The 26377-nt window shown below is 32.5% G+C and overlaps 1 protein-coding gene across 1 annotated transcript in view; it reads right to left on the minus strand.

Moving 5' to 3' along the window:
• LOC129232473 (helicase domino-like) overlaps nt 1-26377 on the minus strand; it is a 295627-nt gene that overhangs the window by 150511 nt on the left and 118739 nt on the right. The window contains exons 21-22 of the mRNA XM_054866621.1: nt 12727-13034; nt 2225-2427 (exon numbers count right to left, since the gene is read on the minus strand). Of these exons, the coding sequence (XP_054722596.1) occupies nt 2225-2427; nt 12727-13034 (511 nt within the window). The remainder of the gene's footprint in view (nt 1-2224; nt 2428-12726; nt 13035-26377) is intronic.

Here is a 26377-nt window from a genome sequence, read left to right on the forward strand (position 1 = left end):
TGTTTAAGAAACTCGACCCCCCAAATGAAATGCTGAAATGCCGCCCCTGGCACAACTGGAACGTACGCACACCCTACATGCAAAATTTTAACCTTCTACAGCTTACCATTTTTCAGTTATGACTTATGAGAGATACATACGTACATCCAGCCGCAAGAAACAAAGCAATAATTAACTTGTTTGGTACCTGAATGCAGTATTAAAAACTTTCACGGGTGACTAAAATAGAAATTCATACTGAAGTTTAAGTAAACAATTTTAAATGAAAATAATAACTCCCTTTACTTTGCATTAAAAAGTAAAACAGCAAAGGTCTTTTTTTTCGAAAACATCGGCCAATTCCATCGGCTTTTCGATGTTTTTAAGGCCGATGGGCTGATGTTTCCTGCAAGTTAGCATCGGCCGCCGATGCCGATGGCTTAAATTGTTGCACCATCGGCGCCGATGCATTGGTCGAGTCCTAAAAACAATAATACATAACTAGGTTTGAGGAACTAATTTATACTCAAAGCCTTTTCATAAGCCATTTTATATTGAAGTACTTCAAACATCCATTGAAAATAACATATCCAACAGAAATTAAACTTCAAAAATTAATCGAAGAGTTTTTTCAATTTTTTGAATTTTCCTTAATTTTTAACATCAGTAAACTCTTTAAAAAAGTTTCAAGTCTTAAGAGAGTTAATGATGTAATGAATAAAAAAATGTTTTTAAACAAAAAAATAACTAGATTCATGATAGTATGGCTCTCTATGCACTTACATAACAACTTCAATTTATATGCAAATTGAAACCTTTAACCAAAATTAACCCATTACAAAACACCTCGGTTTAGATTAAACCAACAAAAATCTATAAAACTCGACTTCAAATGAAAACAGGTGGGATTGACGGTCTGTAGATCCTACAATAGGTGTGGAGGTTACTTCAAAACTATATTTTCAAGTCCTACTTCAAATTCATCATCAGTGTTAAAAGCAAATTTTGGGTGTTGATGACAAGGCACCATTTTGAAGTACTTCACATTGTAAGAAGACTAAAAATTGCTGTCCGTGAGTACACATGGTTGTGTGTCCTTGGGTACAAAGGTATGCCATTTTGGTTTTGCAAAGCAGTCACATCGACAGGACCACAGTTTTACAACATTAAAAATCAGAAACAAAACCTTCAAAATATATATAAAATCACGATACGTACAACAAAAATGAATAATACAATCCCCGATGGAGTAAGAAAAAAGAAATTGTTCATGTCTTTTTAACTTAGATCCTACTAAAACTGAAAAAATGTGATAGAAACTTAAATGTCCGTTTGATGGCGTTGAAACTTTCTGGGGTATTGAAGAGGGTTGTGATACACACGTTGAACTCCAATTAGGATCCAATAATAAACAATACCTGGAGTTTCTTGACCAACGTCCATAGGTACAACCGTTCGTGGGTATAGCAGCTTTCCCTACATATATTGTAATTTAACTAGTAGTACATTAAAGAAAAAAGCACTTATTTCTCATAAAAGAATGATTTTGGAAAATATTGAAAAAGGAAGATTAAGTTTTATCTCCGAGTAAATTGAAATGTACACAGGTAAACAAATGGACGGACTTTATTTCCTACACAAAATATTTAATGTTTTATTCTCGATACATAATGGGACTTCTACTACCAAACAAAATGAAGCATTATTTCTAAAATCGAAAATTGCATTATTCAATCACGAACATTTTAAGTATTTTTGTTCGTCACAGTCGAAACTTTCAATTTAATTTACGTATTATACGTGAAATTTTTAATGTTATAAGATAGCAAACCGAACTTAAAAAACAAAATGTTCATTTTTGCCGAGATTTCGTATTGAGAGAGTTCAACTGTATAAGCTGAGTAACAGTACGGAAAACTTGTCTTTTGTAGAGAAATTTTATCGTGTAAAGGAATTATAACAGTCAACAATATCACATACCACAAAAGGATGAGCAAGCAAGATCTTCACAAAAGAAAAACTTAGGAAAATTTGAAAAAAAAAAAAAAAATCTTTTAACACTAAGCCGAAGCAATCGAATTGCAAAGGACAAAACTGAGCGAAAATTACAAAAGTGGTTGTTATTGGATTATGGAGTGAGTGAAAAGTATGGACTGCAAACAAAAGATCAATAACAGCTAAAATGGGTTATAGCAAGAAAGTTTGCAGGTTGCATTGTATCATACAAAAATCTAAATATATTTACCACAATCATACTGGATGAGACGTAATTCAGGAAACTGAGTTTTCATATTGCTAGTAACTGGATGCAAAAAGGCACATTTTGGAGCTAGAAAATTTTGAAGTTCTTCATGACACATTCTCTCAGCATTTTTATTAGATGGAGGTGGATGAGAGATATGCGACTGTATTGGAGGTGTAGTGACAGCAGCAATCACAAACACAAATCTATTAAGGGAGAAAAACCTAGCTTTTACAACTTTATACATACACATTATTACACTCTGTAATAGTGAGCTATCACTTCATGAAAGCCGGACGACCACAATTGTTATGTTTAAACTGGGTCCTGAAGCACACACACACATCTTAGTAAAAATTCGATTAAGTGCTATTTCTCAATCTTTGGGTCTTAATGCTACACTAGCACATAAACGTCAACTCTAAAAAAACAATGTAAAAAATTCATAATATGGTCAGACCTTGATAGAAGGATATCCTTTGAGACTTTGGAAACTAACCTTAAAATTAATTCGTACATGTTTGTCAACAAATAAGCATGTATATTAATAGTAGAATTATTTGGAAAATTTAATACAAAACAAATATATATATATATATATATATATATATATATATATGATCTTTTTTAATTATATTTTTTTCTTAAGGGGTCTAAGGACCTTTAAACTTCAAAATTTTTGATTTTCTGGAAAAAATATATGTTATGCACAGTTTAATTCTGAACAATTTGATACCTTATTTATTACTATACGCCAAAAACTCTTCGAGTTATTGTAAAAATGCCTAAATTTTCCCCATAGAGATTTATGTTAACAGTAGCTGTTTAAGCCTCTTTTTCTCAGGTGCCGGTTTCTTCGGTTTACTCGTTTTGCGCGCATGATATCTCAGAAAGTTTCTTATATATGTCCGTAAAACTTTTAATGTATGTTTATCTGGTTTATATTTATGACCTGAACCTAAATTTATTTATTTTTTTAAAATTATTTATTTATTTTTTTGAAATTTGGTAAGTTAATATCGAAAATTTCCAAAATTTTGGGTAAAAAAATATTTATTTTTAAATATTAACTTTAATTTTTTTAGTTGAAATTTAGGTTCAGATCGTTAAGACGTATCAGACAAACATGCATGAAAAGTTTTACGGAAATATCTAAGAAACTTATTGAAATATCATGCGCGCAAAACAAGAAAATCGAAGAAATAGGCACCTGAGAAAAAGAGGCTTAAACAGCTGCTGTTAACATAAATCTCTATGGGGAAAGTTTACACATTTTTACAATAACTCGAAAAGTTTTTGGCGTATGGTAATAAATAAGGTATCAAATTGTTCAGAATAACATTATGCATAACATATATTTTTTCCAAAAAATCGAAAATTCTGAAGATTAAAGGTCCTTAGACCCCTTAATTTGAGTTGAACCATAAAAATTAATGGAATCAAAACAAAATCATAAATTTTTTTGAAAATTGTTAATTTAGAATAAAATTGCACAGAAAAAAAGCTCAAGCTTAGCACTAACGTATAACTAAACTTATTTTATGTTTAGAGAGCTTCGGCTTGTAAAGTTTTTCACAGGGTGGCCACAGCAGGAGCAAACTGAAATAATTTTTTAAAAATTTTCTTCAGAAAACTGCTGTACTTCTCCAACAGCCAAAACTATCAAGTTTAAAGCAAGTCGAGTACTGCAATGATTCCAGCGTGTTTCTTTATTATTAATTAGAGGACTTCAAAATTTGCAACCAGCATTTGTCGCTCACCATGAAAAGTGTGTAATACATTAATTAGTTTCACATAAACAAAAATTGTCTGTAAACTTTGAAAAATGTTCTGTGATCGATGTTAGACTTTTTCTATATTATCTGGGCTTGGCTGTATCAGACATATCTTTGCTAAAATATTCAGCATTAACGTAAAATGTTTTGAGGTAGTAACAAAAATTAGTGAAAGCTCTCCTGACAAACTATTTTTCACATTTTGCCTGGTATTGCAAAAAGTTTGCACTAAATTTCTTTAATTTTTTGTTCAATCTGAATGGAAGTATACTTTATTAAGCTAAAACAAAAGATAATTTTGGCGACGTTGTGCCGCGAATTTCACTTTTTGTTGTTATCCAATGTGCTGATCAATAATTAATGAAGAATATTTTTACTGAAAATAATTATGAACTTCCGTTTAATATGCTTTATATTATACACTTATGAGGGAAAAAAATGAATAATTGTTATCTGGAAGTGGATGTTAAAAGATCGCGGCACAATTAGAGCAGAATGTGTATAGCACAAAACACGTGGCATTGAAAACTAGTTCAAAAAAAAAAAAAAAAGTTCTGGAAGTAGTGTGTTTTCAACAATTAATTGCGGAACTTTAACAATTTTGAACTTTCAAAACTGAGGGGGGAGGGGGGGGGGTTAAGTATGGTAAAGCGAAACAGTTTTGGATTTCTGGTCTTCCGGATTCCGAAATTAAGGTCTCATACTGTCATATTGTAATACATTAGAGCAATTGTTCTTGACTAAATTCTGCTTCAAAAATTTCACTTTACAAATAACAAGACAAAAATAATTCTTGACACATTGCTTGGCGTCCAAGCAAAAAAAAAAAAAAAAAAAATTTTCAATATTTACATCTGGAATTCAAATTATGTTTTTTGCAATCATGTGTGTGTGTGTGTGTGTGTGTATGTAGGCATGTGTGTTTGTGTGTATGTATGTAGTCGTGTGTGTTTGTGTGCAGGCAGGAGTGTGTGTGTGTATCAGGGTTCGTACTCAATTTCAGAAATAAAATGAAGGATTTTTGGAAGAGTTTTGAAGAAGTAAAATGAGATTTTGAAGGAGTACTAATGGGCTGTCCTTAAATGGTGTTGCACTTTTATTCATCATATTTGACCCCTTCCCCTTTGTCACAAAATGTCACACTTCACCTTACTACTCCTCGTCACATGTCATAACATAGTGTTGGAACAACTGTGTGATGTCACTTTTTATCACTCTTTCTCTTTCCCTTGTCACAATTTCATGAACACGGCTCCCCCTCATCATCAAACATGGATGACCCTTTTTACATTGTCCGAACTGCGATTTACTAAACAATTGTTTTCTTTAACACAATTGCTTAATATAGTACTGCCCTGTGCAGGTAAAGGGCAGTAACTGCAAATTTTTCATTTTTTTGCTTTTTTGTCATCTATTGTATGTTATCTTTACTGTACAAGCTCACTTATTTGGTTTCCGCTGAAAAAAAGATACGAAAAAGATGTCTAATTCGAACATTTCCCTACTGTTAGTATTGAAACCAAAACGCGTATCTTCAAATATCTCGGAAACGCATTTCTGCAGATATTGCTGTTTACCTGTACACGGCAGAGTACATCTACTTATGTATTTTTAAATATTATAATAACAGTTAGACAAACTGACTTTTGCTGCTGAGAGTGTGGTGGAGGGAAAAGCAATCAATATAAAACTTGAAAAAAATAGCTAAGCACCATTTAAGCATGTTTTACTTCACTTATGAAATGTCTTAGTCATCTAATAATATTTTCATCTTCGACTTTTATGACTCCTATGCTCAATTTGTAAATCACATCTTTATGAAAAAAATAAATATACGAAATTACTGCATCAAAATCGTAAATATACCTTTGCCCTAGTGACGATGCTAAGTTGTAGATTGAAGTATTTTAAGCCACTGTCATAGAGAAAAATTATGTAGTCTTGAACTAAAAAAGAAGGAGTTTTGATGGAACTAAAACGAAATGAAGGAGTTTTGAAGGAGTGTACGAACCCTGATGTATGTATGAGTGTGTGTAGGATATGGACTTAACCTGGAGACTTTGCTCGCTAGAGTAGCAGCATCGGGAGAGGTCTGCAGAGGGAGGAGGGGGGAAAATAAAATCATAGGAATTCAAAATAGTCAAGTGATAACAATAAGAAATGTGATTGCCCCCCAAAAAAATAATTTGAACTTTGATATCTGGAATTCCAATTATGTTTTTCGCAATCGTTCGTGTGGGGGTAAATGTAGGCAAGTAAGTGACGCAACCTGGAGACGGTTTTTGCTACAGGAGCAGCATAGTGAGGCGGCCGGCCGGCCGGCCAGGGGGCTGCAGGGGAGGCGTGCGGGGGGGGGGGGGATAAAATCATAGAAATTCAAAACTGTCAAATGAGAACAATAAGCAATCGTGATTGCTTAAAAAAGACTATTTTCGGACATTTCATGAGAAAAATTAATTAAAAATTTATTTCTCATTTATTTTACATATTTATAAACACTGAAGTGAAACACTAACAGGAGATATTTATGCACTTTTAAAACTTAAATAATTGAAACAAAAATAAAATTCACGCAGCGATTCAGCATTGAAATATTAAATACTGGAATGTAAGCGCATGACATTTCATTTAAAACTTTTTAATTTAATGAATTGATAAAAATAAGAACAAATTTCATTCGCTTGCTTCTTAATAAGGTATAGTAAACATCAAAAATGCAAAAAAATTAATTCACATACCGGATGCAGAGATCGCGATTTCCAAAATGAAAGCGTTAAAAAGAGTATAATTGTTTTCAAATTGCATTTTAAAGCTGTACTATACACATATTACTAATTACTATCAACGAAACCCCCCAAAAAAAATGTGCGTTCGAAATATTTTAAGCGCTCAGAAGCGCCCATGCATTGCCGCAAACGTAAAACTTAAAAACGATCAACTATTCACCCTTGGTAATCAGGGTAGAAAATATTCATCAAAAAGCATGTTTAAAAGAAAAAAAATACTGCATATTCTCCCATATATCTCTATCCTAATCCCTTAAATAAACAATTAACAAAAAACTAATCATAGAGACTAATCTGGAAAAAAATCACAAAAAAAATCACATGCACGAAATTGGAACCTTTTCCTCCCCATCTTGCTTTGAAAAACTAACCTTTGGCCTCACCATATTGATGGGCCTCCACTTGAATTACGATCTGTTTGGGGAAAGCACCGTTTCCCCGACCACTCTACAGACAAAGAGAAGAGTAACTTTTGTGCCCCTCCCCTTTGGTGCGGCGAGTTGTTTATGAAGGATAATAGGCTTGAGCCAGTTATGTTTTTGGCACTACAAAAGTGCTGCTTAACTTTTAAAAAAAAAAAACAGCTGAGGTTTTTCCCCGATTCGTTCTGGAATTCCCTGATTTTTCTCGAATTTTCAAATTCCATGATAATCCCGGTTTTCCCGGTCTGTGGCCACCCTGTTTCAACTATTCCAAATTTAAGAGCAAAATAGCAGCCAAGAAAACCAGAATAAGATATTGAATCTTTTACACATTTTCTTATTAGACATTTAATTCAATTGTACAAAAATACATCTATTCTTTCTATATCTACACAGATTGAATGCTTGACATGGAAAAAATAATTAAATCCCGAGAGAATGTAAGACGTCAGCATTTCAAAATTTAAGCAAAAACATGAAAAAATTCAATACAAAATAATGTCACTACCAAAAATATTTAAGGACTATAAACCTAATAGAGTTCAATTCTTAATAATCAAATTAACCGATACGCCAGCAAAACGTAAAAGAAATTTCTGAATTTGATTGACTCAAAAGTTCTTTACATTTGAGTAATTTAATCAGGGTATTAGAATTCCCTTCAATATGTATTTTATTGCAAGACGAAGCTTCCTTATTCCCTAAAACCTTCAAGAAAAAATCTGGGGTGGATCACACACTACTTCTTTTCACATCTATTAAATATTTTATGTTTTTTAATAGCTTAAATGAATGGTTACGTGTACTCAGTTTTTAAACATTTTCCTACACATATACGGAGCATGGTCAATGTGGAGAATCATACTAGTTTGTCACAAATCAATTCACAAAGGTATTTTAGAGATTCATTTTCCAAGTATCAACAAATTTAACGTGATTGAATGGATATCTCATCATATAGTCAAATTGAAACCACATTTAAAAATCAATATCCCCTCCCCCCGAGAAATGTTGCCAATTAATATATTATCACATAAGTCTGCATTGAAATTAACAGCCATTTGCCCCAAAAAGATATATAAGTCCCCTTTTGGAATGCCCAAATTCAACTCAAGCAGCACGAATAGTACACTCAGAGTACATACAAAATTTCCACCTAAACTACGGCATATGGTTTTCGAGTTATGTGGTTCACATATAAACATACTTGCCAACTTTTGGAAAAAGGCATTAATAAAACTTTTCTGTGCATACCACTATCACTATTTTAGGTGATTAAAAATTTGCTCAAATTTAATTAAGAATGCACACAATTAAGAATGATGTTAAAATATGAGTGCAAAGGGTTAATTAGCTAATATATTTAACATTTAAATCAACTGATATGATCACTAAAATTTTCAGAAAGTTTCAAAATAATGAAAATAATTCTGATTCCATGTAATTCGCAACAATTTCTGAACTTTTGTAAAATTTTATCATCAAAATATCATACTTTTGATATTCTGTAGCCATTTGAAGCCTCTTTAATCAATTTTAAGATTAAATGAATAATCAAGCTTGATACAACTTGTTTGAAATTCCTGATAAAAGTGGCAAAATGGAGATAGTGAAAGTCCTCTGCTACAGAACATGAGATACAAGAAGTTTGTGGCAGAATCATACAACAAACCATAACAGTAGAAGTTTCTTCGACACTCTTGCGTGTTTGCAGTTACAAACTTGGTACTTGATATAACCCAATAGAAATGAATCACATATTTTTCGATTTTAAGTAACCTAAAGATAAAATCTGCTCATTAAAGTAGGTTTCAAGCAGATCAAACACTGCATTGGTACGATGAAGCACTGTGCAGTCTTGCAAGAAACACATGCTTTTGAAATCTGGCTCACTTTGAATTGCTGAAATGAATTGATTTCTCAACATTTCCACATATCATTCGAAGGTGACAGGCTGCTCGTTGTCTTAAGCTTAAACTCAGAGGCAAACTTTCTTTGAGTCACAGTTGGGTTGTTGTTTTTTGAATAATACATTTGAACCACGAAAATGTTCACAGAAACGCTATGTCTCAACAATTTCAATGAAAAATAAACGACTAAAGCTAAATCAATGTGACTGCGCAGAAACAAAAAATCCGCCAATGCCCTGAATCTAACTGCCAAGTTTGAACTTGATACACCAAATAGCTTTTGAGAAATTGACATTTCTTTTCAACAACGTAATTACTGGCCACCCTGTATGTTAGGGTGGGTCTTTTTTAACTTTAAAAAATTGCTAACGCCTGTGGTGGGAATTGGCATCAAATATTATGCAAAAAAAATTTTTGGAAATCAAAATATATTTAGAACCCCTTCCCGCCCCTTGAAGTTTCGCAAAATAGTTAAAAACTGACATATATTTAAAATTCCTTATATATAATTTTTCTAATCGCCTGTGGAGGGTAAAGTTGTGCATATCTACTGTTAATGTAAAAAAAAAAAAATTGGTAATAAAAACATATTTGGAGTTTCTGTCAGGCATTTGAATTTTCGCCAAATATGTAAAAATTGATATTTAATTCTTATTTTTTACATTTCTTACTCATAGCTTTTTAAAAATCATCTGTGAGGAAAATAGTTGCCCAGCTAGGTTCTTTTCTAATGAAAAGAAATAACGACATCATACAATATTTAAACCCCCTGCTCAACCGGCATAATTCAGAATATTTGCAGAGTTTTTATTATTTTTATTATATAACCATACTTGTCAAACTTTAAAAGAAAAAAAATAGGAGATTCCCCTAGACGTAGATAGGTAATTTACCAGTGACATATATTCACAACAGTTTAAAATTATACTTTTAAATAACATGAATACTAAATTTAAAGTGAAATGGTGTTTTTTATCGTAGATGTAAGCTAATTGGTAGCAGCAAGAAAAAATATGCTGCAAGGGAGAAACCAAATAATGAGCGAATTTCCTTAAAGTTTCACATTCTCCAGTCTACCAAAAAAGAAGATAGAAAAAATTTACTGAAATCTGGAGAAAAAAAAAATCAATATATAATGAAAATAAAATATAAAATAAGTAGGTATACTGTAGCACATGTTAAAATAACTTCAAACTTTTAAAATAATTAAAATATTTTGAAGATACAAAAGGATTAAAACCTGCTGAAATTTTCGGCAAAAAGCATGTGCTTCGTTGAACATGCAATGTGGAAAGCTTAAAAAGAAAAAAAAATTAAATGAGTTAATTGGAAAAAATCCTTTTCCCTGACATTGGTAGACTAAAAAGAGCACCATTTATTGAGCAGAAAGTGAAACTTTTGATAACCGAATGAAAAAACTGCAAAAACGGGAAAAAATCGTGAAAATGGAAAGTTGGGAGATGTAAGCAAAAAACGGGAGTCTCCCGTTCTTCACTATTTAAAAGGAAGTAAAAATGATAAACACTGATAATTTTAACAATTTTTTTAGGAGTGATTGAAACAAACTTGAATGCAAATGGATTAAGGGGGTATTCTAGTCTAGAAATTAAAAAAAAAAAATTCTTTTCATATTTTAGACCTTTAAGAATAAGCCCCTAAGAGAATTTACATAAATTTGAATCATTTTCAGAGTTCTAGTTAATTTTGTTAAGATAAAGAAAAAGCCAGCAAACGAGATCAGCAACGTTACAAACGCTCCGAGGTATGTATTTCCAAAGTTTCATAAGAGGGCAGAACTGTTCTCATGGCTGAAAGATCTGCAAAATTGTAGCTTTTGAGGCTCAGGAAGAAACGATATATAAGGCAGGGATGGCTGTTCAAAAAATATAAGTATAGCAAACCATTAAACCACTCAGACAGCCCAAAATGCGACTGCAAACTTGAAATACTTTTTTCTCGAAACCACTTTTTTCAATACAGTTGACTAAGTTCTAAACTTATTTGAACTGTGGTACATACTTTTTAATACTCTCAATTTTGTCTCCGCGTAAGGGTTTCTGTATTTTTGTTCATTTACTTTTTTTTTTAAATTACTAAAGTTGAAAAATGGAGGCAAAAATGATCTTTTTTTTTTTCAAAAATCATTTTATTTCATGCAAAAAAATTTTCTTTTACAAATCGGCTATGTCCAGACAATTCTATATCCTTGTTTAATAAGAATCAACCTTAATTTCATGTTTGAGATCACCAGGAGGATTGGAATCTTGTGAACCTCCCCCCCCCCTCGAGTCCCCATTTTGCCGGTCTCTACTAATTTTAATTTTGAATTTTTTCCTCCCACTATTACACATTTTAATTTTTCTGAAGTATCAATAACAAACTGATAAAAAAAATCAATACTAAAAATGTTTACAGTTTTTTTTATTACACCCACAAAATCGCTTCAAAATTGAGCAGCTAGGCTACCCCCTTAAGCGTTTGAGGTGGGCGTGGCAAAAATCAAGGAGTTTTGAAAAAAATTGTGAACTGAAAATTAGTGATCCAAGCAATAGAAATGTCAAAAATAAAAGAGGATTGGGACAACTTTTACAGAAGTGGATACAACATGATTTTTAAATTTAATTTTACCTGTATGAATAATGTAAAACTTAACACAAAAGTGAACTGGGATTTTACTGTCCAACCACGGATTGTATGGAATTTTCAAACGTCCAGATAAGACGAACTTATCTGAATGAGGGGGAAAAGTAAGATTTTTATGCCGGTATTCTGCTCATTTGAATGAGGCTCTGCTTCTGCAAAAGCTGGCATCGTAAAAATTAATAGATTCGTCCATTTCTGGCTGCAAAACGGATGTTAGTCTTTCCATACAATCCGTGGTCAGACAGTATGTTTAGTTTTAAAGCAATTCAAAGAGCACTTTTCTATTGATCCTGGCATAACATATATATCTATGATTTTAATATCATTTAGATATACTTCAGTTGTTCCTTTCATATTTGTATTTCTTTTTGCTTGATATTTAGTTATTTTTTTACTTTCAGTAATGAAGGCTTTCTTTTATTTTACACTTATTTTATATTTCTTAAAGCATTTTATTTATTTCTTTGGGAAGCAGAAAAATCAAATAGCAAACATACAAGAAAGTCATTTATGAAAAGACATAAAATGTTGAGCATCACATAATAAAGAAAAATACAGAGAAGGGTGATCGTTAAATGTCTAAACAACTTTTGAGGGGGTTGGAGAGGAAAAATTTAAAAGCATTTGCACACAACTGCTTATGGATAAACGCAGTCGAGAGCGAACTGTAGAACAGCACATACAGGTAGGAAATACAGGAAACTGTTGGTGGAAATCTTGTCCACCAAACAGCATGCAGGACCGAACTGCATGAAATATAGTGAGTATGTGTTTTTAAAGGCATGAACACCCTCTTACACATTTTTAACAAGAGTGAAACTTACAAAAACAGTCAAGTTCATAACAGTTATGATTTTACAAAATATTACCATAAGTACTTACTTTGTAACTTACCAGTCTATGTAAACTAGTAACCCTTTTTTAAAAACAAATTAAAAAATCAAAGCGCAGGTTAGCACAAAAATTTACCTTTTGATGATTTCAATTAGTTCAATAACTCTTTCTTCAGGAGACAAAATAAGGCCTGATAGAAAGTTCGTATGACTCCAGTAGTCTTCTTGTTTTTGAGTAGAAAGCTTAGCACTGAGGCAGCTTACATAGCCTTGCCCTCGAAAACTATGATTAACATCAGATTTACTTGGACTGCTGATATTTGTAACAGCTTCTACCAGATCAGCGCCATATATTGGACAAGCTGCACATCGATAATTATTTATTCTAGCTAAAGACCTCAAAGTACTTTTTCTTTCTTGCTCACGCTGTAGAGACAATGATTCCTGTAAAAAAAAAAATTAAACTGTGAGCAAAACTAGTTGAAGAACCTAAAAAATTTTGACTAGGATAAGCAATCAATGAAGCATATTTCAGAAATCATTACCAGACAAACATCAGCAATCAATATTGAGAATTTCAACAATCAGCAATGAATACACTCTGATCCTTTTAATGACAGAGATCAAAAGAAACCATGGCGGCGACAGGGGGGAACTGGAAAAAAACTTTTACCGATGAGAGTTCTGACTGGACTGAAGTAAGATTTTTAAAACATAAAAGTGAAGCGTTTGAAGCTTTCGAGAAGTTAAAAATTTGTTAGAAAGGCAGTCTGGAAATGAAGTAAAATTTATTCAAACTGATAGAGGTGGGAAATATTTAGGTGAAAATTTTAATACTCTTTTGAAAGAGTCGGGTATTGCTCGTAGATTAACTGTAAAGCATACTCCCGAGCAAGGGGGGAGGAGTGAAACAAAGAACTGTAGTTTTTTGAATATTGCGAGATGTTTGCTTATTCAGTTAGGTTTGCCTGTTCATTTTTGAGCTGAAGCTGTAGCAACAGCAGATAATGTTAGGAATAGAACACCTTCAAAGTCTTTAAATGGGAAAATCCCCTATAGTCTTTGGTTTGGAAGGGAACCAAATGTAGGATATTTTAAAGTTTTTGGCTGTGAGGCATATACATGTGAAATAACTCTAAAAATAAAAGAAAATTTGATGAACGAGGGATAAAAGGTATATTTTTGGGATATGATGAGTAAAGTAAGGGATACAGAATTTATCTTTCTGATAAAAATTCTGTTGAAATACTCGTAGTGTTAAATTCTTAGAAGGTAAATATCTTGCTCCTAGTCCTGATTATGCAATTCTTGACCTATATGAGGAAGATGTGTTAAAGTCTGATAAAAATACTCAAAAGTTCATTTTTTCATCACCTGAAAATTTTGAGGGTACATTAGATAAAAATTCTAGTGATGATAATTCACCAGGGTTGGTAAAAAAACCAAAAAAAAAAACTGGGTTTTTTTGTTTAAACTAGGTTTTTTGGTTTAAACCGAGTTTTTTTGGTTTAAATACTATTTGCGAGAAAAACAATTTTTGGAAGGTAATTAAGGTTCCATGTAATTAACAGTTATTCAATAGTCACATTATACCTAATTTCTTGATTAATTAAAGAGATTAGAACAAAATCTTGTAACTAAATTAAATAATTAAAATAGCTTTCTGCGGGGAAATATTGATTGGAATGTTTGACTTGATTAACATATTAGTATGCATGTATATATAAACCCTTTATGATATGAAATACTGGCTTCATTTTTGATTTCATCAAATGAAAGCGAGATTAGGTCTTTTTTCTACCAGAATTAGACATTCTTTTTAAAACAATATGAGTAAGTAACTTTTGTAAACTGCACAGATTAGCTAAGGCAAAGCAAATACCAAAATCCCAATTCCAATGAACAAAAGGGGGGGGGGTACTAAGAATTATCTGCACCCAATAGTCATAAAGCAGCATAGGTGTATAGCCAATCAAAATCTTTTAAGCACACAGAATCCAAAAAAAAAAGAACCACACCCATGGAGAGTAGTTTATATGTGAAGATTTATATATTTCTCAATCAATTTTTACACATACATTTGCATTTTGTCCTGGGAATTTAAAAATTTATCTTTTAATCTTCCTACATTATAATATAAGGAACTATTATGTATCATAATATGAAGTATAAACTTTTTTTTTTAAATTTGATTCAAAAAATATTATTTTGTGTTCACCTGCAGAACAAATCTTAATTTTTAGGTGCAAACAATTAAGTTAGACTGTTGATTACCTTACAAGTCAAAGTTAAAATTCCAGGAAAGTGCAAATAAATGGGCAAAAATGTCACACCCCTGCAACAGGAGTGAGCAATATAATGGATTGCATCTACAATAAAAGATTCAATCCTTAGTAAATCTTAACTAATCATGCAAATTAAGCATAATGATGGAAGTTGACTGAAATCTGCTTTATGGCACATATATGAAATAAAAAATGTGCTAATATATTTTTTCGATTAAAGCTTGTAATACATTTTGAAGAAACAACTTTGCAATTTTAGTATTTATCTCTGCAACTTAGCTAGGAGCTTAGCATAAATGGAATTTTACATTTTTCAATATGTGTGGGAAAATCAATGTAAACCTGTAAAATGGATTTTTTTTTTTACTTTAAAAAAAAAACATTTTTTAAAAAACCGTATGGCATTTTTTAAAAAAACCAATTGGTCTAAACCAAACAACCCTGTAATTCACCTGATGATAATCCCACGTTAAAACACGCCCCAGGACCTTGTCAAAAGTGGAAATCGTGGTAGACCCAGAAAAGTTTATTAAACTGTGCCTGTTCAAAATGATTCTAATGATACTGATGCTGAAAATAATGACACTGATGCTGAAATGTCTTCACTGTGTTGTATGCTTGCGACTGAGGAAATACCACTGGAGAAAGCTCTAAATTGAATGAATCAAATCTTTGGATAGAAGCTATTGCTTCAGAAGTTAAAAGTATAATTCAAAATGACACTTTTGATTTTGTAGAAAAACCAGTGGGTGTTTGCTCTGTCAACGGCATAGTTGGTAGTCGATTTATTTCGAAAAAGAAATGTTATGTCAGTGGAAATAATGTGCAGAAAAAGGCCAGGTTAATTGCTCAGGGATTTTCTCAGATTCCCGATATAAATTATTTTCAAACTCAAATGTACCCCCCAGTCGCTAGACTAAGTTCTGAAAGACTGTTGGCCTCATTTGCTTCAAAATTGAAAGTAAACATTCACTAATTTGACATTACAACGACATATTTTAATGGTAGTTTGGATTAAACCGTGTAGAGTAAAACCTGTGAAGTTGACTGTCTAAGTTGACACTTTTTTTCTGCCACGGAATTAACCCTTATCATGTAATCAACCTCTGTAAGGTTACCACCTGTTTAAGTTGACCACTAAAGTAGTGCACCGCAGGTGGTCAACTTACACAGGTTTCACTCTATATGAAAATTCCCAAACATTTTGAAATTGGTTTGCAATTTTTGATTGAAAATGAATCTGATACTTTGTTGTGTAATGAAGCTGAACAATTGCTAAATGATATTGCTAAGGGCATGAAAACTTGTTTGCTTAAAAAGCCTTTGTACGGATTAAAACAAAGTGGTTGTTGTTGGTATTTAAAATTAAAACAAATTTTAACAGAATTTTGACTTGTAAATACGGTGAGTGATCCATGTCTTTTTCAAATGCAAAAGAATGGCATGCTAACAATTTTAACTGTTAATGTTGATGATTTATTACTCATTAGTGAAAACACAGATATTATTCGCAAACTGCATAATCATCTTAGTGTATCTTAAAATGTAAAATATATTGATAAGGCAAATCGCTGCTTAGGTAAAGAACTCAAAAATGCTAAAGGTATAATTACATTCTCAGCAAAATTACATAAAAGAATTATTGGATAGATTTAATATGACTGATTGTAATACAGCTTGCACTCCCATAGAAGTTGGTATTAAGCTAGTTAAAGCTGAAATTTCTGATGAGTTGTTACCTTTTACAGAGCTAATTGGAAGTTTAAATTATTTGGCAGTAAGCACCAGACCTGATATTTCATACTGTGTAAGCAAATTAAGTCAATTTTTAACTTGTTATGATAAAACTCATTGGAATGCCGCAAAATGAGTTTTGAGATATTTAAAGAAAACTAGTAATTACAGATTATTTTTTGATGGGAATAACTCGCATACTTTTGGATTTACTAATTCGGATTGGGGTAATAACATTGATGACAGACGGTCATCTTCTGGATTTTGTTTTATGTTGTGTAATGGAACTATTTCGTGGGAATCTAAAAAGCAAAAAACTGTTGCTTTGAGCAGTACTGAAGCTGAATACATGAGTTTATCTGATGGATGTAAAAAAGCGTTGTGCTTGCAAAACACAATGCATCTTCTGAATGAATTAAAATTAGTAGATCTTTCTAAAGTAAAAATATTTGTTGATAATTTGTCAGAAACTTCTTTATATCATATAGTTGAACAAAACATATTGATATTCAACTCCACTATATTAGGGATACGTTAGTGAATGATGAAAATATCTCCCTCAAGCATTTTCCTACGTCTGACATGAGCGCAGGCATACTAACTAAACCACTTTCTGCTTCAAAGCACTACAAGTGTTTCAGCTTATTAAATGTTAAAGATGTATTGTGTTTCAAATGATTTTTCATGAATGTATTGATGTGATTGATTCTAAAATTTTAGTGGTTTATCATTGAGGGGGGTGTTGAGCTGCAATGTCCCCAGCTAGGCTGCCAGTTGAGCTGCAATGCCCCCAGCTATCCTAATATGAACTGTTCCTATACCCGTGATTCACTCAAATGTGGCGTCATCTCCAAGTTACATACGCTGTAGCATAGTGAATGTTCTGTTACGGCAAGTTGCAGTCTACTAAATGTATCTATTTGTGTGATGTCCATGTTCTGTTAAATAAATAATATTCTGTGTTCCAAGTCCACTGCCTCTGCATCCTTATTTTGGGATTTCCAACAGAAATCTTTAACAAATACTTTACTTCCAGGAACCAGTTGACATAAGAATTCTAAGAAATTCTTAAAACCACTTTTAACCCATTCCTTGTCCCGGCCGATACAGGATCGGCCACACAGTTTGTGTTAATACTGCCCCGGCCGATTCAGGCTCGCCGCAGGAAAATGGTGCCTAACTGCCCTCGAGGATCCTGTGTCGTCACGGCGTTTCTAGCAGTTTTTGCTTCGGCCGAATATGTGTCAGTGATCCTTCCAGGGGCAGAAACCTGTTATTGCGCTTCTCTGTAGGGTTCTGGAGCTTTTAGGGGAACGGTAATCAAGCTCTTTTCCTTAGACAAAAGGGATGTAACTTATAGTATTTCACGGAACTTGTTGTAATTTATTTTATTTTACTAAGATATTAAGCTTTCAAGTACTCTTTGATGGGACACGTATAATGCTTCAAATAATCAGGCATTATATTTTTATCTTTTCGTGGAAGCTTTGTTTCTTAGCATTCTGGCATTTGAATGATGAACAAGTGTGAAAACATTTCCTTATATATTTATCCATATTTCTATGCCTGAATAAAGCAAATAAACAGAAATATGTTTTTCTTGTTATCAAAAATCCACCTTCTTATGCAAGTATCCTTCACTAAATTGTTCATAATCCTCAAATTTTATAATTTATCTCTGCCTTAAAATCGAGTAGCACTGCTACTCGGGCTCCGGTTTCCATTTCTAACAACAACAACATGAATATTTTTTATTTCACGAAAAAAAAAATGATGGCCGCATTGACTATACGTAAAAGTTGACCATGCAAAACATAAAATAGATATGACAGTACGAATGAAATGACAATATCTTGAGTTCTTTTGTTGTACGCTTTACTCATCAGAAACGAAACAGTCCTTTTCTCCCATTCTTTTTCAGATTTTATTTATTGTCTTAAAATAGCTCCAATGTTTTAATTGCACCTTCTTTTATGAGATTTTAAAAATATAAATTAAATTTGGTTTCTTTTCAATAATCAAATTGCCATAATTAGTAAATAATCCTATGAAACTAACTAAAATTTATCCAAGTATGTTTAAAAAAAAGATTTAAAATCCGACTCGATTTCAAGCAAGATCTCCCTTTTTTTTTTCTCTGCAGACATGTTCCATCATATAAGCATAAAAGCTTGCTTTAAAATTCCTTTCTGAGCTAAACTGTTTTGTTGTAAGAAAATAATGTGGAAGAGTTGACCACAAAACACTAAAACCTTCTGACCATTCTTTGAATGGAACTAACTTGCTGGGATGTTTGCAAAGAGAGTCCTTGGAGAATACAGACCTCCCAGTTGGTCCAGTTATTCCTCTCTCAGCTGGGGGCTTTTAGTTGCATGCACAAAAGTATCCTTTAGAGAAATAGGGGATTAGCCACAAGTTTTGATCTTTTGTAATCATTTATCTTTAAAATACTTCCCACGCTTGAGCAACTGATATCTGGGCATTCAGAAGAGATTTAAAAGTCATCTGAATTACCATAAAAGTCGACCCTAGTCCTGCCATCAAAGGGATGTCTTTGTGTTTATTGGTCGTTTTGAAGTGTCACAATATATCAAATGGCACCGAGGAATACTTTTTATCCTCTTAGAAAATCATTCCCACACTTAAAAAGCGTTTCTGTCCATTCAATTCACTTGCTCACACATTGGATCGATCAGTCAATTGTTTGAAGAATGTGTTGTTGAGGCCTTTTGAAAGATAGATCATCTAACATTTAACAGTAAAAGAAAAAAAAAAGATATGAGATAAAAGCAAAAAGAAAAATAAATCAATAAAATAATTAGTGTTATGAAAATAATTTATTTTCGTCCAATCCTCTATTGTTTCTTATTTTCCTGTTATGTACTGCGTAAATGTATGAATATTTCAGCACATATTAGCAACCTTGTAATTTATTGCACTATTTAATTCAGTGCTTTAAAAAAATAAAGCGAAGCGATTTTCGAATGCAAGCTGAACAGCGAAAACATTAAAATACCGATAGCAAAATGGGGAGAAAAGTGCTATTACAACGTAGCAAAAAGCAACTCCGTTTCGTTATCTGCGGCATGCGCGTTAAGGGTTTTCGGGCTGGTCATGGAATGGGTTAAAGAAATGTATAGAAGTAATGTAGTGTTACCTACATAAATAATACTGCTGTGTCGTCAGGCACAGCAGTAACGGCAGTACCTGCAGAAATTAGTTTTTGAGATATTTGAAAAAATGTGTGGTGGATTGAATTCTAACAATAGGAAAATATTGGATTAGACGTTTTTAACTCCTCTTTTTCAGCGGAAACCAAATAAGTGAGTATGTACGATAAAGATAACGTACAATAGATGACAAAAATGCAAATAAATAAATAAATAATAATAAAAATAAGCAGCTACTACCCTTTACTTGCACACTGCAGAATAGACATATTTAATGTAAAATAAATTGAAATCTTTCAACAACCAGACATATTGAGCTATTCTCTAATCACGAACTTAGATTTCAATGAATAAATAGAGCATTTTAACTATTAAAAAATAATAAAAATATTTACTTACTACTAGAAAGTCGCCCGTCATGGTATGACGGATTAAAATTTGCTTCCATGTACATTTGAGAGCAGCCATTGCCTGTTTGGTGATATTTTGGTAGTTTAAGTTAAATTTGGCAATTTAACCCTAACTCCAGTGGATTAAACATTAACTCCAGTAGATAGTGGTCATTGTTGACCATTTTTACATTTCTTTAATCTTTTAAAGTGACAGTCTTACCAGTAAAACAGTTAAGTCACCGGATCAAGTTCAGCCTTGTCATGATAAAGCATATTTCCCTGCATGTTAAACATTACTATCAAATTATCATGCCATGGCGAGTTTCATTGTTGAAACACGCGGGCCACTTTATCATCGACTATTATTTATATGAGGATGTACACAATTCAATTTCAAATGATTTCATTAATTGTCGAAAAAAACCTTAGATTACTTTTGAGTAACAAACAACACTGAAACTCAAAAACAAATATGCAGCACTGTATAATCGTACCTCATTAATTATTTTTTTAAAACAAACAATTGATGGAAAATTGGTAGGGAATCAAAGTATTTCATTTTCCAAGGAACAGGGATAGAAGTGACATTTGCCAACAAAAATATAGGAAAATATAGGAATTTTCTGAAAAAAATATAGGAATTGGATAGAAAATATAGGAATTTTCTGAAAAAAATATAGGAATTCGATGGAAAATATAGGAACTTTTTTGCAAACAATATAGGAATTTTTCGAAATAATATAGGAACATTTTGAAAATAAAAAAAAGAGGACATACAGGAATTTTTATAACAAGGCAGGCCAGTAGGACATTTTTTTTTTTTTAAATGCAATACAGTCGAACCTGTCTATCTCGAATTTTACGGCACATAGGAAAACTTCGAGATACGGAGGCTTCGAGATACAGAAGTTTTGAAAAAAGTTCTGTCTCCAAATTCCAGTCAATTAAGATTGTTGTGGATGGAATTCAAGAAAGACACTAAAGTCGAAATTCGAGTTATGCAGGTTTTCAGAAAATTTCATTCAAGACAAACATGGGGGAAAACATTGAATTAATACTTTATGTGCAGGGAAAATGAAAAACTTCGACACAGAGAGGTTTTTGAGATAGGCAGGTTCGAGATAAAACAGGTTCGACTGCACTACTATTTGATTAAAAACATGTAATAACACTACCTAACATAAGTGCAATACATACGCATAAATAAGTCTAAAAATACAATTCTGCTTTGTTTTTAGACTTTTAAGCACTTAAGCATCTTGCATAGCTGCCAACCTCAAGATAAAAAAAATAGGAGCACTTAAGGGTAAAAATAGGAGCAATGAGGGTTAAAATAGGAGCACGAAATCATGCTCCTATTCAAAGAGAGTCTTTTATACATATCCTATATGCATTGAAAATGCATTGCATAAGAACATATTGAAGATTAAAACACAATTACTTCTTATACTTTGAAGTAAAACAACTTCATGGTAAAGGTCAAGACTCAAAAATTTTCTAAGTGGCCAGTGGCCACTCGACTCCAAAAAACTTAGTGGCCACCGCTGTCGCCAAAGTTTTGAAATACAAACTGGGGGGGGGGGGGGGGGGAGCAGTTTTTACAGCTTTCATATGAAAAATAGATGAATAGGACTCTCTCTCTTTGCACATTCTAAAAGAGAGTTATTCAATACTTTTTTTTGCACATGGAAAATTTAGGGTAAAATAGTTTTCTGAATTATCTAAAAAAAACCCCAAAAAACAAATAAATAAATAAGAAGTCAGCAGGAACCTTCATTTTCGATGAAATAGTTTTAGTTTATAGCAAAGCCTCCAAGGCAATGAAAGAGGATCAAATACAGATAAAATTTCCCCTTCAAGAAAATAATTTAAAAAAAACATAACTTTTTGCCTTTTGTTATTTTTAATAGTTTGCATTGAGACAAACAACCAATTCTGTTTTCGGAAACTTAGGCTATTAATAGACTAGTCTACTTCCATGTTGCAAATGACCAAACATGGCAACAACGCGAAAAATTTAAGATGATAGATTTTTGAATTTTTTGCATTAAAAGTAATTATAAATAATTAATAATCCTTAAAAAACTAAAATTTAGACGAAATAGTCAGTTTTTAGCATATTAGTGTCTTAAGCAATGATGATAAAATAAAATTTTTTCATCATTGCTTTAGAAATAATTTTGAATTTTAAGAGAAAAAGTTTTGAATTAAAAAAAAAAAAAAATACGAATTTTAAGAAAAAAATCCAGCTTATTTTGCATTATTTTCAATAGTTTGCATTGCAATAAACATCTAGTTTCGACTTTGAAAACTTGGTCTTGAGTAATTAAATCTCGCAAATGACCAAATATGGCGACTAAGTCAAAAATTCAGATATAAAATTTTGTATTTGTTGCATGAAAATAATTTTAAAATAAAAAAAAACCCCATGAAACTACAATTTAATTGAGAATATTTAGCACATTCGTGTCCAAAGCAATAAGGTAAGATGAAATTTTAAAAATAGTACAATTGTTTTCATTTCTCAATAAAATTATTTAAAATAACCAAAAAAAAAAAAAAAAATTTTTTTTTTTTGCAGCACATGTTGCTTATTTTCATTAGTTTCCAGTTAAAAGAAAAACCCAATTCTGCTTTGTCTTTGAAAACAAAGGCACTTAAGCATCGTCTATTTCCATCTTGTGAATGACCAAACATGGCGGCTACGTTTTACACGTAGCTGAAATGCTCTATGAAAAAACGACGTTCTCCGATTGACGTCGGTGTTTATCCTGATACTAATGCTTCCAAAGCATCAAATTGTCTTCTCTTTTGTTGTGTTTGTGCACAATTCCTGCCTTCGAGGATAGGGAAATTTCTTCATTTTCTCAGAAATCAAAAAGTGTACTAGGAAAATAAAAAAAAAAAAACGGACTTTTTTGGAATAAATTGGATTTTTGGAGCACACAATAAAAATAGGAGAAACTCCGGGAAAAACGGAGCACTTGGCAGCTATGATCTTGTCTGATTCCATCCCGTGAATGACCAAATATGGCGACTATGTTTCACACGTAGCTGCTGGTCCGGTAGCTTTCCGGTTGGAAAAAAAATGATAGCTCCAGACTTACCCTATTATGCTGTTTGTATATTTATTTTGTGAATGAGCTGCTTTTGAATGTGGAATTTTGTGAATGGGGCCGCTTTTACGATGTGTAAATTTGTGAAGGGGCCGCAAAGCGGACCCAAATTGTGTCTGGAATGACCCCAAAGTGTGCATGTCTTTCCGACTTCCTCAATTCTTTTAAAATCGAGAACAGCTTTGCGTATTCTTTTTTGAAAACTTGGCTGTGCGGCCTCTTCAGAGGCATTATTATTAAAATGAACGTTTAGTTGATACGTGAGCTGCAGCACCTACATTCCACACAATTAAAACCAAAACAATCGAAGTTGAGATGAGCTATCCCGCAAGTAGCAATAATTGCAACCGTAGCCAAACGCAAAGTTCCGAAAAAAGAAAAAAAATCGTGCGTGTGGAGACCTGAAACGGTAAGTGGCCGGAGAGCCCTTCCTAGAATGACATCGTCAAAACCTACACAGCCCATGCGCCCATCATGATCGCCCAAGTTCATCGACGCCGAGTTCGAAAGTGAAGTTTTGAGGACTTGCGCAGGAGCTTCATGGGCTCAGAATTGAGCTGCAGAGACGAGCTAAAGTCAAACGCTGCTCCACTCAGGAAGAAACACAGTACAGGGCACTCAACACATTTTAGCTTTAGAAAAGGAAGGAGACCATTTTCAACTAAAAAGAGGACTAAAGAGGACCAGTTAGGATTAAAAAGATGACCTTGGGAGGACCATTCATTTAATTTCAAGGAAGCACCAAAAGCCAAATTAGCTGCCTGCTGCTAAATCCATGAAGATAATTTGTTAATTAACCATAATACTGAGATTTTTAATGATACAATTCCTTTATCTTCTGCACTTTTTATCCATTGAATAATAATATTATTTACACAAACATTTGGATGGGAGGGGGATGGGGGGGTTGCTGGTAGTCCCACAGAAGGATAGATGAAGCTGTGCTTCATCTTTCCTTAGTTTAAAATTATTTTTGTGTTTTTCTGTCTTGTAATGCTTCTTAATAGCATTATACCCTTCACAACCGATATGAATATCACACACCAAACAGATCTACTGTATTCAAAGTTTTCCTAAAAATGTCTGAAATGCTCAATCACAAAGGGAAGCAGATCACACGAGGCTTAGTTTTGCAATTTTCATATTCAAAGTATATTTTCAAGAATAATAAAGCTTACATTAAAAAATTACTCCATGATTGCAGGGCCATGAGTGCTTTGAACTTTTATGGGGGGGAACAAATCCCTCCTTAGCAGGCATCATGCCCCCTGCCTTGTCTAGTGGTCAGAGAAGTCTGACTGCGACAGGAAGGTCCGGGTTCGAATCCCGGCTCGGGCATGGACATACTTTCTTTTGCCTTATAAACTGATCCTTATGACATGTGTGTACTGTGGAAGTCGGACTTCACACCAAATGACAGTGCAGTTGGAAAAATGAAGCAGCGCATCCCAAATTGCCAGCCTAGCTGGCACATGAGAACAACAGCAGGTATCATGACAATGAAATGATGTACACAAATTCAACTTGATGAAATTACGTACTTCAACTTTGTTTCATATAAAAATGCTACTTTAAAATGCTATGTACTCAATTATTTTAATTTAATATCCCCCCCACACAAAAAAAACAGTAATAAATGAAAATAAGCAAAGAATAATCAAAATTAAGTTTGAAAAACTAAATAAACTCGAATTAAACACAAAAATTATTAATTTTTTAGTTATTTAAATAAAAATTAAAACGTATCATGTCAAAAAAACTTCTAATTGTCATAAATATAAAAATATTTATAAGATGCAAAACTATTGAAAGCTCACAGAAGCATATTTTCACGAACAAAGTTCAATGTTGGCATGTTTCCCATAAAACATTTATTTTCTACTAAATTAAGCATAAAACATGCTAATCTAAGGTGGCATATGGGAAAAACATTTGATTGGGAAAAATATTTCAACATTTACATGATTCAAAAAGATTGAAATTTCAAACACAAAAAGCAATTTTCCACGAAGTCCGAGTAAGTTCAATGTTACCGTGGTTTCCAAAATAATTCCTTCGTTAATTATTGAAATTAAATGAAAAATAAGCTAATCTAAAGTAGCATATGTCAGAATAACTTCCAATTGTGGAACACATCAAAATATTTATAAGATGCAAAAGGATTGAAATTTCAATCGCGAGATGCAATTTTCCGTGAAGTCCGAATAAGCTCAATGTTGTCATGGTTTCCAAATTTTTTCCTTCTTTAATTACCAAAATTAAACTAAAAATAAACTAAACTAAGGTAGCATATGTTAAAATAACTTCCAATTGTGGAACACATCAAAATATTTACAAGATGCAAAAGGATTGAAATTTCAAACGCGAGAAGCATTTTTCCGCGAAATCCGAGTAAGTTCAATGTTGCCATGGTTTCAAAAATAATTCCTTCGTTAATTATTGAAATTAATTGAAAAATAAGCTAATCTATAGCAGCATATGTCAAAATAACTTCCAATTGTCAAAAACATCAAAATATTTACAAGATGCAAAAGGATTGAAATTTCAAACGCGAGATGCAATTTTCCGCGAAGTCCGAATAAGCTCAATGTTGTCATGTTTTCCAAATTTTTTCCTTCGTTAATTACTAAAATTAAACGAAAAAAAAGCTAAACTAAGGTAGCATATGTTAAAATATCTTCCAATTGTGGAACCACATCAAAATATTTACAAGATGCAAAAGGATTGAAATTTCAAACGCAAGAAGCATTTTTCCGCGAAATCCGAGTAAGTTCAATGTCGCCATGGGTTCCAAAATAATTCCTTCGTTAATTATTGAAATTAAACAAAAAATAAGCTAAACTAACGTAGCATATGTCAAAATAACTTCCAATTGTGGAACACATTAAAATGTTTACAAGATGCAAAAGGATTGAAATTTCAAACGCGAGAAGCAATTTTCCGCGAAGTCCGAATAAGCTCAATGTTACCGTGGTTTCTAAAATAATTCCTTCGTTAATTATTGAAATTAAACGAAAAATAAGCTAAGCTAAGGTCATGTCAAAATCACTTTGGATTGTAAAAACATCAAAATATTAACAAGACGCAAAG

The sequence above is a fragment of the Uloborus diversus genome, chromosome 1 (assembly GCF_026930045.1).
Source record: "Uloborus diversus isolate 005 chromosome 1, Udiv.v.3.1, whole genome shotgun sequence".
Taxonomy (NCBI): Eukaryota; Metazoa; Arthropoda; class Arachnida; order Araneae; family Uloboridae; genus Uloborus; species Uloborus diversus.